This window comes from Neopelma chrysocephalum, unplaced genomic scaffold (assembly GCF_003984885.1).
Source record: "Neopelma chrysocephalum unplaced genomic scaffold, ASM398488v2 Primary Assembly neopelma1_81, whole genome shotgun sequence".
Classification (NCBI taxonomy): Eukaryota; Metazoa; Chordata; class Aves; order Passeriformes; family Pipridae; genus Neopelma; species Neopelma chrysocephalum.
The window spans coordinates 2,861,586-2,875,523 of NW_020897743.1; the positions used below are offsets into that span (position 1 = coordinate 2,861,586).

At 49.1% G+C, this 13,938-nt stretch overlaps 1 protein-coding gene across 1 annotated transcript; it reads left to right on the top strand.

The window, feature by feature from the left end:
- The first annotated feature begins 3,344 nt into the window (after nt 1-3,344).
- On the top strand, nt 3,345-10,438 carry LOC113971097 (putative P2Y purinoceptor 10). Its single transcript, XM_027690655.1, has 2 exons — nt 3,345-3,478; nt 8,307-10,438. The coding sequence occupies exon 2, from the start codon at nt 8,309-8,311 to the stop codon at nt 9,329-9,331; it is 1,023 nt and encodes a 340-aa protein (XP_027546456.1). The 5' UTR covers nt 3,345-3,478; nt 8,307-8,308; the 3' UTR covers nt 9,332-10,438.
- Nucleotides 10,439-13,938: the final 3,500 nt, after the last annotated feature.

Sequence of the window (13,938 nt, forward strand, 5' to 3'; positions counted from 1 at the left end):
AAACCCCAGACAAGCCCAGGAGAAAAGCTCCTGGAGCTTCCTCCAGCTCCAGGGATCCAAGGTGCTCAGCTGCTCCTGGTAAAACCTGGGGCAGGCTTCCAAGGTTTTGGGTACCCCAGACTTGAAAGCATCCCAAGATTTCCTTTCCCTTTCTGCTGCCAGAGAGGACTGTTTTTGTTTTGTAGGAACACTCGGTGTGAACGTTTTCAGTTCATTCTTTATCCACAAGTTTCCAGAGCGCAGGGAAGGGAGCGACTGCCGTGGGATGCAGCCAGGGATGGGCTAAGGCAGAGCCAACAGGCTTCTCTATTAAGAAATGCTCCTGTTTTGAATTAAAAATCTCTCCATTTCCAACAGACTCGGTCTCTCTGTCGGGCAGAAGTGCTGTGTGTGTGTCTGTGCTGGGAGCAGAGGAAACAATTAAAACATGGTTTAGCTCCCAGTGTAATTGTGGCTCTGGAACAGCACAAGAGTCTCTAACAAGCAACGAGGCTTCAGTGGCCAGAAAATGCAGGCAGGGAATTCGAGATTATTTCTCACAGTCCACCCCGTTCTTACCTTTTCCATGTGGCTGCTGCTTCTTTTTTTTTAGTGAGGGAAAAAGTATTATCAGCTCAGGACCCAAATACAGAGATGAAAGGGCAGAATTTTGCAATGTTTGCCACTCTCTGTTCCTTTTTTTGTTATCTGACTGTTTATAATAAACAACACATTTATGTAATTTAATCTCCATATGTGCTTTGCACTTTCTAAGTCACTGTACTCCTTTAAATAAGCCTCTAAATTTTCCATGGGAAGAATCACAGAATCTGGATATAAAGATTTATTTTCTGCTTGACACAGTACACCTTCTGACTAAACTTAGATAAACTTCTTGGTAGTATCTTTTGCTGAATATCTGCTTTTCCACACTACAAAGTCTTGAGTTGACAGCAAAATCAATTTGCTATCCCTGCTATGACATGAAATCTAAGGCTTTATTTCATTTATTGGATGCTCCACCCATGTTATTATTATTTATTGGATGCCCCATCCCTAGAAGTGTCCAAGGCCAGGTTGGACAGGGCTTGGAGCAACCTGGGCTAGTGGAAGGTGTCCCTGCCCATGGCAGGGGGTGGGACTGGATAAACTTTAAGATCCTTTCCAACCCAAACCATCCTGGGATTCTGTCATTTCAGACAAGTGTTAATGATTATATAATATTGTTAAAATTTTTATATACTAATGCATTGGGGTTTTTTATATATATATTAATAATAATTCAGACATGCAACTGTTTTTCCCCTGGTTCCTACTAAAGGGCTGTAATTTGTCTTATTTGAGATTTTTTTTCCCCTTCTTTGATTTCTCCCCTTGTACACGTGGAAAACATCAGACCTAAAAACCCAATTTACCAATATCCCAGGACTAAAGCACACTGGTGCTGTCACTGCCTGGTCAGCCCTTCGGATTTTGGGAAAGAGCTAGGAAAGCAAACAGGAGCATGAAAAAGGCACAGAAACGTGTTTCTACGTGTAACAGATAATTCTTTTGAGTGTGATCCTTCTTTTGAATGTGATCCTTCTTTTGAAATCGTTTCCCTTGCAGCAAACAGGCAAACGAGGAGCCATTTTTCTGCATTAAAACCACAGGATTGCTCAATTATCCCTCACACAACGGTGGCAGCGCCGGCATCGATGCCCAGGTGGTTTTGCAGGAGCCAAAGTCTCCTCTGATACAGGTAATTATGTTAACTAATATTTCTGGGAAGCGGTGGCCAAGAGCAGGAACAGCCTAGTGCTCCAAAAATCGAAGTTTTGCCTCCATAATTGGGGCAAAGGGCTCTGCAGGGAGATTACAGCTGTAACCAGTGGAACTGGCTGCAGAATCTCTCGAGTCAGGCCCCTTTATCAGCAGAAAAAGCCACTTCCTTGCCCTGTGTCCGCAGGATAATTGACAGGCAACGCTGATGAACAAGGCTGGAATCCTCCAGGCTGCTTCTACCACAGTCCCTTCTACACCTGAAGGGTACAAGACAGTGCTCAGGTCACCCAGAAGCTTTTGGAATGTTTGTAACCTCCCAGCTGAGCTTCACAAAAGCCCTGGTAGCAAAAGTCCTTCCGTTTGGGGCAGGAAAACGTTCTCCCCTCTTTGCAACTGCATCAATTGAAGCAAGAAGAGCACTGTGTGGTGATTTTAGATTGGATAAATCCCAGCAAATATGCTTCCATTGCTGATTGAAATAAAAATCAGCTAAACAGGATGTGCTGATAAACACTGAGCACCAGCCAAACCCTCACTATTGCTTTGCATAAGCCCATACAAATAATTTTAAAATAAACACCTGGCAAGCTCCCAGCTTGTACCAACCTCCTTCCACAACTCATGGAAATGGGACTGTCTGGAAAGCACAGTGCTGGATTTTAGGGTTTGCTTGTGTGGGGCGTGAATTATTTGAATCAGACCCATTAGTTTTGGTTTCTGAGGTTCCTGAGCAGTCAGACATCAACACCTCCATTGTCCCCACGTCAGGTGATCGCTGCAGGGATGTTTGACTTCACACTCAGACCACAACAGAGCAGAGTTGAACTGCCAAGGGCAGGGACAGTCAAGTTGAACTGCCAAGAGCAGGGACAGGCGTGTGCTGGGAGCCAGAGGGAGATCCCAGAGGGGCAAACCAGGTCAGATTCCCGGTGGCTTTCTGAAAATCCAAACCATTAGATCCTCCAGGGGGGTGAAGCCCTGGCCTCACCCAAGTGTTCAGCCCCTGGGATAAGGGAGGCTGGATCTGTGCCCCTTCCTTGAAGCAATGTCACAAGTGCCACCCTTTGGCACTGCTGGCAGGGAGCTCCAGCGAGTGTAAACTGAGCTGCTGGCTGATTCAGATCAGGAGAAATGTCAAGCAAGGCTCACACAGTGCTAAAAAAAGCCATTGGGAAGTAGGACCTCATCCCCAAGATCGAGCCCGAGGTGGGACAGAGCAGCCACCAGCTGAGGCTCCTGCACAGAGGGCACTGTCCTCAGTCAGGAAGGGAGAGTAAAGCTGAGCTTCCAGGGAGGAGCAGGCAGGACCCTCGGGGGTGTTTCCATGGTCAGCTCAGAGCTGTGCTTGGAGAGGAGGAAGAGCTGGAGAGGAGGAAGGGGTGCCCTGCACCCAGCTCCCCTGGGGACCTTCTCCCACGTGGGTGCCGAGCCACCCCGGCGGAGCGACGGGAGAGAAAACACGTGGGACAAAGGCACATAACCCAGTTTTGGGGCCGCTGGGAACACACACCTGGCCGGGGCCGAGCTCAGCGGGGCTGGGAGCCGAGCGATTCCCAGCGGAGCAGCAGGGACTGGGATCCAGCAGCCCCAGCACCGCCCGCAGGCAAAGCAGCACCTTGTGGCCCCGTGATGTCACCCAGGTCCCCGTGCTCGTGTAAACGGGGCTGGAGTGGGGCAGAGGGACTCGGCACTTCCTCCTGAGCCGGGCTGCGCTGAGCTGGGCTCTGCCTGCAAGGTAAGGCTGCTTTTAAACTCTCTCCTTGGATCTAGAACCACCTCAGTGCGCCCCGTTGCTGCTCCCTGCAAAATCCTCCCTCTCCTCCTGCTTTTGCTTGGGGATTGGCTCTTGACAGGAGCAGATTTGTGGCACTTTGAGTCTTGCAACAGCAGCAGCCGCTGTCCTGGTGTGGCAACCCTCTGTGTGAACACATGGAGGAGTTGAAACAGCGGCTGCTGGCGCTGGAGAAAGCAAAATGTTAAGCGTGGGCAATTAGAGGTGCTCCAACTCTCCTCCAGCATCATTACTAGGCACAGTTACAATTTCCTTCTCTTGCCTGATTTTTCGGGGAATATATTGTATTTAGAAGTCATTCTCTGCAATAAGAGCAACTTGCAAATCTGTTTTTTCCAATGGTGATTTGTATTGCCATAAAAAAACCTATGGGCTGCCTGTTTTGTGCCACCCAACCCTCTGTGACTGAGCTGCAGCAGGAGGAAATTATTAATAGTCAGGGGACACAATATGACAAAAATAGCAAGATTGCTTGGACAGGCATTTGTTAATGAGAATCCTGAGGTGGTTTTAATTCATAATTCAAACTGCAGTCACTGCTCTGGATTAAACCTTAACTTAAAGGACTGAAGTTTTCAGCTGTAATTTGTAAAAGGTGTTTTTTTGCAGTTTTTGGTTTCACTTGCACCAGCAGCTCAGCTCTGCTGGGAGCCCAGCAAAGCAGCACGTGTGGGTTTGGTGCTCACAGACAGGATTTGTGCTGGGTGGCCCCTGAGTGTGACATTTCTTCAAGTGAATGGAGAGGGAATCCCAGGGAATGGGGGTCAGGATGTCAGACTGCAGGAGAGGGTTCCTCAGCAGGCTGGAGCAGGAGCCGTGCAGGGAAAGCGGGATTTTGGTTCTAGGACATGTTTTTCAGTGTCAAGTGAAAGTGCTGTGACTTTGGCTCCGGTGCCAAGATCCCCAGCCACGGGAATTCCATCCATGATGCAAATCCCTGCATGGGACAGCCCTTGCCCTGTCTGGGAGGAGCTGCAGCTGCTGCTGCAGGAGGGAGAGTTGTACCGGTGCTGCAAAATGAAAATTTCTCAGAAAACCCAGATCTGCTCTTTTTCTGTGAAGAAAAAGTCCCTTTAACTGCTGAATGTTCCACTCCGAGGGCAGAGGTTTCGCCTCGTTGCAAGTGCAGTGGGTCAGTCACAGCCCTGCTGGGAGGGCAGAGACGTTTGTGTCCTCATCATATCCATCAACCTCTCTGCTCATGGGCTTCTCAGAAAGATCCAGCACTCTGGAATGACATTCCTGTGCTTCTCAGTCCTTTCCAGAGGAACACCTTTTTCCTAGAAATGCCATGGTTATTTTCCAAAGATCCAGCAATAACACGCACACTTATTGTGTCCTTTCTGCAACAGCCTCAGAAATACAGACTAACAAAAATGTAAAAAATAGTAGTTAGATCACAGCGTATTTGTTTATCACTAATTATTTTTTTTAAATTTCATATTCTGAGAGCCATGTTGCAGTAGGAGCTGTCTCTGCAACATGTAAATCAACACTGATAAAATCTGATGGAACTTAGCCTTCTACAGCCTTTACTGCACGCACACATCATGCAGAGAAGGACTTTGCTTTCTTGACAGCTTTGGAAACCTCATTTTAAGGCACTTAGTGGTATTTCTGTGTGTCTGCTTTTGTGCACAGGTGGGAGGATAAGGGGATGGTGTGGGATTGAGCTTCAGTCTCAGCAGAAGTGGAAGGAAGGGCAGAAACGCAGTAATTTTGTGGTCCTCTGTGCATATGTCTGGGAGCATTTTGTTTAAAGAGATGGTTTAATCTGGTTATATTTTTATGGCTTTGTGGTGAAGTCGTTCATGCTCAGGCTGATGAGCCAGCAGACACCACCCCTGTGTGCACTAATTGTGTTAATGCCTTAGCTCTGCCAGCCAGGTCACCCTGCTCAGCCCCTTCCCTTCAGTGGCCTGACCCCTAGTTCCCTGGATGCAGAGAGGGATTTTCTGACTCTCCCTCTCTACGTTATATTTGCTTGGGGTGGTGGGGCTGGGACATCACCTGCATTCCCACAGAGTGGGTTTTATAACCTCTTGGCTCCAAGGTTCACCTGAGCTCTGTGGTCTCCATCAAAGTGCAGCTTTCCAGGACTCTTCTACCTGTAAATAGAATCACAGAATCGTTTAGGTTGGAAAAGACCTGTATGATCATCAGCAGAGATGACACCAGCAATGGGACCACTCCTGGGTGCATTTTTCCCCTAATATCAGATATTCAGCAACACAAGATATTTTCAATTTGGTGTCACTCTAGAAGATAACAACACTCACACCACCACCTCTGCCACTCAGACAGCACTTGGGGGTTAGAAGTGTAGCTTAAAGAGGGCAGAGAAATGAAATCTTGATTAACTCTGACACCTTGTGGACAATTAGCAGAAGGAGGTGGGAGCTGGATGAGGGGGAGCCTCCCCACGCTGTGGGGTGTGCTCAGCCCTGGGCTGCTCCCTGTGCCTGGGCATGGTTTGCTGCCAGCAGAGAGTGATGGCTGAGCTCTGGTGTCACCCTCGTGTCACAGAAACACATCCTGGACACGCTGGTTTACCCCAAACAGCCCATTCAGAGCCCAGTTTGAGTCAGCACCAACCCCCCGATCGCTGGCGCTGCGCTCTGGTCACACGGGATGTAAATAAGGACTAACTGTAGCTGAGGACCTCAGTGAGCAACTGGCTGATGTGACTCACTGGAGTGAAGAACATGCACCCATGGCCAGCATTTAAATATAAACCTGGCCTTAAAATACAGCATTTTGCAAATGTCTCTAATCCTCCGTGGTTTCAGTGGCCATCGAGCTGTTGGGTTTGGAGGAGCACCAGCCAGTCAGTCACACCTCGACATCCAAGGGAAAGCAGGCAGATAATGACACTGAAAATGGCTCTTTAATGGCTTCTTAGCAAAGTGGGAGATCACCTGAAGGGACAGTAGTTGGGTGTGGAGAGCAGTGCTCTTACCAGAGAAAGGGCAGCAGATGGCCACATCCAGCTGGAGCTGCAAAACCAGATGGAAATGCAACATCCTGAGCCCCAGAAATTCTCAGCACTGCCAGGAAATGGGATGTAACCCACATGTACTGTTCTGAGAAGCAACAGCCTGAGGGAACACCCCAGTGCTCAGCTCCATGCCCTGCCACTCCCTGTCTCAGTGTCCTGAACACCAGGACGGAGAGTGGGAGGCCTCCAGTGCTGCTTCTCAGAGTGGTGGAGACAAATCCATGAGCCAGCTGCATCTTTCCACTGTGTTTCCAGCACCATTTGAGCCTCTTCCCTCTTCATGGGCGTGTTATGGTGTGAGAGGAGCAAGGCTGTGGTGTCCTGGGATGGGGCAGCTGGGGAACATGAACATCTTGTCCCAGAGCTGCCTTGTGGGGAGGGTTATTGGGAATGAACTGGAGGGATAAAACCAGCTCTGAGGCCTCCAGCAGTTGCGCCATCTTGGAGGAGGAAGGGGACTAGACAGAGAGTTTCTCAACTGCAGCACTTCTGAGATGTTTGGTGCAGCTGAAGGCGCAGGATATAAACGTGCAGACCTTGCTTTTTGAAGGCATGAAAGATAGGTTGAAAAAAAAAAAGCAAGAATCTGCCTGGGGAGCCCACAGGAGCAGTGTCACTGTTGGTATCAGCCAGAGCCAGGGCACCCATGGTGAGGGTGGCTGTGTCCCATGGGGACCTTGACATCTCTGGGCTTTCTGGGGCCTGAATCCCAACCCTTCCATGGCAGCCTGGAGCAGTGTCTGTATGAGCTGCCAAATCCAAGCACTTCAATGACTAACAACCTGAAAAAGCAGCTACTGGTGTTCTGTGTCGCTGAGAGCTCCAAACTCAACCCTTTTTTTGTAGCATGAAGGAAAAAAACCTTAGTAACGGGGTAGGAGTTAATAATATGTACCTACAGAGACAGTTCTTCTGGCAAATGCCCCTTGCCAGTGGTGCAGGAAATGAGTCAGAAGCAGTGAATCAGTGTCTGCAGTGCCACATGAAATAGGAAGCTGATATTCAGTTTTAACCGTTATATTAACACAGGAGGGAATCACTGTAATGAGAATTATAACCCTGGCGGGAAAACCCCGGCAAAACCAAACTCCTCCTGCCTGTGTTGCCTTCCTGAAAACAAGTTACACAACTTACTGGTCCCAGTTCCAAAAGCTGACAAGACAAAGGTGGCCCAACAGTTCAACACAGGGTGTTTCACCAACACAGTTGTACCCAACAGAGCCCAGCATACACCTTAAAGTGTCCAGGGCCAGGTTGGACAGGGCTTGGAGCAACCTGGTCTAGTGAAAGGTCTCCCTGCCCTTGGTAGGGAGCTGGAATGAGATGGCCTTTAAGGTCCCTTCCAACCCAAATCATTCCATGATTCCATGACTCAGTGGTTGTCACCCACATTTTGATCACTGGGCAGTGTGATTGCTCACATACAGAGGTTGGGCTATGGGCCACCTTTCGCCCCTGATACCCAGAGACCTAACCACAGGTGACCTCGAGGAGGTGGCCAAAAGGACAGGTAGCTTCTCATGCTGCTCTATGACCAGTATAGTACAGCTTCACCCGTGCTTGCGGGACTGACACACCAGGAATGGTTCCCAGTTCTGTGGGAACAGTGGGACCTCTGGAAGGGCAGCTTTGAAGAAGGCAGCAGAATGCCTTATACAGACAACAATTCCAAACCTCTACTTTGCACTGAACAGTCAAACAAGAAAGGCAAACATGAACATTGACACCTCCCTCAGTGCCTTTGCCTTTACATCCCATTTTTGTTCCTGACAGGAATGACCCACCTGCCTCACACCACCACAGACACTTCCAGCAGCCCAGTCATGATCCAGAGCAACCAGTCCTGCTCCAGTGACAACATCACGTTCAAGTCCACCCTGTACGCCACCACCTACACCCTCATCTTCATCCCCGGGCTCCTGGCCAACAGCGCTGCCCTGTGGGTCCTGTGCCGCTTCATCAGCAGGAAGAGCAAAGCCATCATCTTCATGATCAACCTGGCCGTGGCTGACCTGGCCCACGTGCTCTCGCTGCCCCTGAGAATATACTACTACATCAACCACACCTGGCCTTTTGGGAGCTTCCTCTGCCTGCTGTGCTTCTACCTGAAGTACCTCAACATGTACGCCAGCATCTGCTTCCTCACCTGCATCAGCATCCAGCGCTACTTCTTCCTGTACCAGCCCTTCAGGGCCAAGGACTGGAAGCGGCGCTACGACGTGGCCATCAGCGCCGTGGTCTGGCTGTTCGTGGGGGTGGCCTGCCTGCCCTTCCCCATCATGAGGGGCTACGGGCTGGCCAACAACAGCCACACCTGCTTCGCCGACCTCCAGGTGCTGCCCCTAAAAAGCAGCGTGACCACGGTGCTGATGACGGGCATGGCCGAGCTCTTCGGCTTCGTGGGCCCACTCGTCATCATCTTGTTCTGCACCTGGAAGACAAAGAACTCTCTCCGGGGCTTCCACGTCCCACAGGAGAACAGCGGCGAGAGGCGCAAGGCCCAGAGGATGGTTTCCATGTGTGCTGTGGTGTTCTGCGTGTGTTTTGCCCCCTACCACATCAACTTCTTCTTCTACATGTTGGTGAAAGAGAACGTCATCACCGACTGCTTCCTGAGCACCATCACGCTCTACACACAACCCTTCTGCTTGAGCCTCGCCAGCCTGGACTGCTGCCTGGATCCCATCATCTATTTCTTCATGACTTCAGAGTTCCAGGACCAGATAACCAGGCACAGCAGCATGGTCATCAGGAGCCGGCTCATGAGCAAGGAGAGCGGCTCGTCAGTCAAGGAGTGACAGGAAAGCCAGCTGAAAAAAACTCAGATATTTCATAGGAGATCTGGGACTGTTCTGGGATACTCAATTACCAACTCCGTTGTGGAAGATCCTGCCAGTGCAGGGGAGTTTTGTGGCAGTGAAAATCTTTGATACACAGAAGATAAAACTCTGTCTATGACTGGTGTGTTGGAATCTGATGAGAGACCCAGCTGGCGGGACCCTTCCCACCCCTGGGCCACCCACGCCTGACCTGGCTGGACTAGAAAACATAGAGGAGGGAGAGACAAAGCTTTTGCTAGGAAGTGGTGGAAAAGTCCCAGGGGCTTTTCTTCTATTTTCCCAGCTCCATGGCTCTAGGATGAAGCCAAAGACAATCCCACATCCATACACTGACATCTGCTGAAGTGTCTTCTCTGGTAAAACCACACAAGAACATAAAAATGGCCAGTAATCATAAGAGAGAACTGGGGCTGTGGACAGGTGGAGGTGTTGAACTGGCTCCAGCCCACTCCTGGCTTTGTGTGCATCCCACTGCTCACCACCTCTGCTTCACCCTTCCCACACTCACCTTCCCACTCCCCTCCTCCATTTCCTCCTCATCCACCTCTGTTTGCTCCTTAATTGCTGACACATCCTATAACTTGCACATACAGCTGGTGCAAGATCCCCTGAAAGACAAGTCTCCTCCAGCACCCCAGAGAGTGGCACCTTCCCTTGCTCCAAGTGACTTTCTTCCCCTGTTGGCAAGGGGGGCATCAGGACATGTTCTTCACCTTTGGACCCCAGGGGCAGGACCACGGTGGTCCTGCCATTCGTGCAGGTGGATTTATTGATGGTGGTGGTACCACTCAGGTCCTCACTCTCTTCTGTGTGGGGCATCTTGGGCCAGAGGTGCCTGAGGTGAATCTGCCTCATAAAACCTCAGCTCAACGGGTTCAATTGATGCAGCTTTTTAAAAAAGAGGTCCTTGCCAAGGTGATTCCACTAACAGAGCACAGCCTAAGTTCATAAATTATTGTGGGTTTTTTCCACCAGCTCCTGTCATGATCCTAATGTTTACATTTTTATGTAGCTGTGCAAAGCAGTGACAAGGGGGGATGTCATTTACCCCTTACATTAAATTAGTAACAGTGTGATACCTGGGAGTTGATTTGGCTGAACACAGGCACCGATTTATTGCCTTTGAAAACTTGTATATTTTCAAGAGAATGTGTACAATTTGTACAATGTACAACCTTGCAACAGAAAATATCTCACATGTTGCTACAAAACCAGCAGAACGACCAGAAACACTTGCTAAGTGTATTTTAAACCTTACCACTCAATTCCACTGAGTCACATTTTAACTCAGCCAAATATTTTCTGTATATTATGTTTTCCCACTTCTCTGTTTTACAAAACAAATGGGGGAAAGCAAACAGTAGCCAGGTTTAAACAACCCTTTCACTGGAGTTGCTCTAAAAGGTGCTGGCACACTGACTAAGCACAATAAGCTCCCATAGTTCTCCTCCCACGTGTGAGAAGATGATTGTGGGCTGCAGTAGCATAAACTGGATCCTGCACTGGGGTTGATGGAAATGTTTTCTGTGAGGTAACTGGCAGTTTGGGATGCCAGTGACACCCAGAATTGTTCACACACTGCAAGTAGTCCCTTCACAAAGGGGTTGATGCTCAGGTACAGAGTTAACCAGAATAAAATTGTTCTCAATTCAGCAGTTTCTCATAAGCTACACTCTGTATGACATTGTCAGTGAAGGAGACTTCAGTTTTGATGGTTGTTTTGAGGGTTTTTATAGACTTTGCTCGGATGGCACGTGACTGGGAGCTGTTTCCTGTCATTTCTTTCTCGTACGATCCTCCCTTGATCAGGTGAAAACAAGTCAAAGGCACCGTTACGGGAACTGTGTAGCTTGTTCTATGTTTTTCTTCCCAGGAACTGATGCTTTAAAAAATAAACTCAGTTTTGCAAACATCAGCTGCATTTCGTGGTTACAACTGGTATCTGGAAAACTCTGTGGGATCAGCTCCTCCTTGGAAAGAGGAGTTCAAATGATGGAGCACATCAACTTCTATAGATTTCTTGCTTGTCCGCAGAGAGGTTTTCACTCTCACTAGTGTTTGTTTATTTATTTATTTAAATCTACTTAGAAGCTCCTCACTTCCAACCACTTGAGTCATGTCACTGTGACGTGCAGGTGACCAGACAACTTGGTCTGAAGGTCTCTTGTGGTGTGTGGGGGAGTGCCCTGGTTTGGGCTGACCCTGTTCAGCTGCCAGATGGGGTTAAACCACGATAGAAAGTCAGCCAGGATGGTCATGAGGGTGAACTGGCCTAGAGAGCAACAATTCGAAGCAAAAAGAAGTCAAGGAGAACTTGGAGTTTTCTGAAAGCACCTAAAAAAGCAAGGATGATCAGTTTGGCCTCCACAAACCCAGCTGTGAAATGCAAAGGTTAGTTCAGGTTCTCCAAGGCCTCAGTGTGTGTCTCAAGAGAAGAACAGACAAATCCAGAGTTCTGTTGAGGAGAACAGTATTTCAGTTGCCCTCAGGGCTGGTTGGGGCTTGATCTGACACAGGACCTGAGCTGCAGGTGCTGGTTTATCTGCCAGTGCTCTCAAACATTCAAAGGCACAACATGCCCTGCTCCAGTTCCTGTAATTCACCCCATTTCCTGTGACCAGAAAACATGTTTATTATTTTGACAAGAGGAAACACAATTTCATGATGTTGCTCCTGGATTATCTCTTGTGCTGGTCCCACTGCCCAGACTCACCAGCTATAAAAAGGCATCTTCATCTTTCTTGGGCAGACACCAAAAAAGTGTTTCAACAGAGATGCCACAGAAAGGCAGAATTTAACCAGATCAAAAGGTTGGGAACAGCACAATGCCAGGAATGTGAAGGGTGGATCTGAAGGGCTCGTGGTGCTTGAACATCTTTGTGTCCAGACTGATCCTGAAGGGAACTGCTCAAGGTGGAAACATGGTGAGGTCTCCAAGCCACCTGCACTGACACAGTGCACGTCCCTATGGCACAACCCTGGGCAAAACCACAGCATGACCTGTTCTTTTCCTCTAGAACACGAGCCATTCACCTGTCAGCAAAAGAAAATGTGTTTTCTGCAGTGCCACCCCATTTTAACTGGTATCAGAGGTCTGGTATCTCCTCTCCTGCTTGAAAGAGCCCTCCTGTGCACGACAGCAAATGTTTTTGGGAAGAATCCCTGTGGGATTTAATGCCTTTCTGCAGCCTCAGGTTCTGAGCTGCAGGATCTCGTGAGCACCCCAGCTTCATTTGCTTCCCTTAAATGAAATTACTACCCCTCTGCACAGAGAAAAAACAAAATATACTGCAAATGCAGGATAACAGCTCAACAACCCAAAAACATGAAACTGCTTCATTTCATTGAAAAGATTTTGGGGATGACTGGTGCACTTTAACCAAAAATGCTGGTTTGTGGATTGGACGAGGGCTTAGCCCAAAAAGTAAGGGAGTGATTGACAATTATTTGCTGCACAAATAAATCCAACCTTCCCCAAAATGCTGCCCCTGTAGAGAGAACTGGGCAGGGCTGAGGGGGACTCACCAGCCCCACGGGCCACGTGCCAATGGCTCAGCTCAGCCCACAGCAAGTCTGCACAAGGGTGAGCTGCTTTGTGTGAACAAACCCTCCTCCTCCCCTTGTTTTTCATACATCCTTCAGGTGCATCCTGTCAGATATTCTCAGTGCTGAGCGCTTGAGAGGTGCTGATCATCTGCATTTGGCCTCCTGCCCACAGGATACCGGGCTACAGGCAGAGACAACCTTCATCTGGAGGCCTTAGGGAAAGTCTCCCAGTTATTTAAAAATTCCTTTGTGCCTTCTGCCTTTGAAAGGAGGACACTGCCAAGTGTAAAATGCATGTTGACATCAGTAATGAGCCAGAAATCCAAACGCTACCCAAAAACGTGCTCTCAGTTGAAAGAAGAACAGAGAGGTTGAGTGGTGTGTGTTGAAGGAGGAGGCTTGATGTCAATCTATCAGCATTTCATGGCCAGGAACATTGTGATCTTCTCCAAAAGTTCTCCAAAAATCCAAGAAGCAGAGGAAGGACTCGGCGTGGTTACAAACCCCTCGCTATGGTCCGACATCCCCCGACCTCTCCTTCCCCAGCTGTAAACAACCAGCTAAAAATAGGGCTCAGGGATGGCTGGATGAGCTGCTGGGGACACAGAAGTAGGATGTCCCAGGCAGGATATCCTGATAAAACAGCCACTTTGCTTTGAGATTAACCTCTGACCGCTGGGGAGGGACGGGCGCAGTGCCAGCCTCCCTGCTGGGATCTGGGAATGCTTCCCAAATACACGAACTCTGCTCCTTCTTCCAGGGATCAACATCAGCTGCTGCAAAAGATGCCCAGGAAGAAAACCTGGAATGATTTGCATCTTCCAAATCCCTTTGCTGTCAGTGGAGATGACAAGTGTGGGGCTTCAGGTTGCCCAGAGGAGTGGATGCCCCATCCCTGTAAGTGTCCAAGGCCAGGTTGGACGGGGCTTGGAGCAACCTGGGCTGGTGGAAGCTGTCCCTGCCCATGGCAGGGGGTGGGAATGAGATGGTCCTTAAAGTCCCAATGCAAACCATTCCAG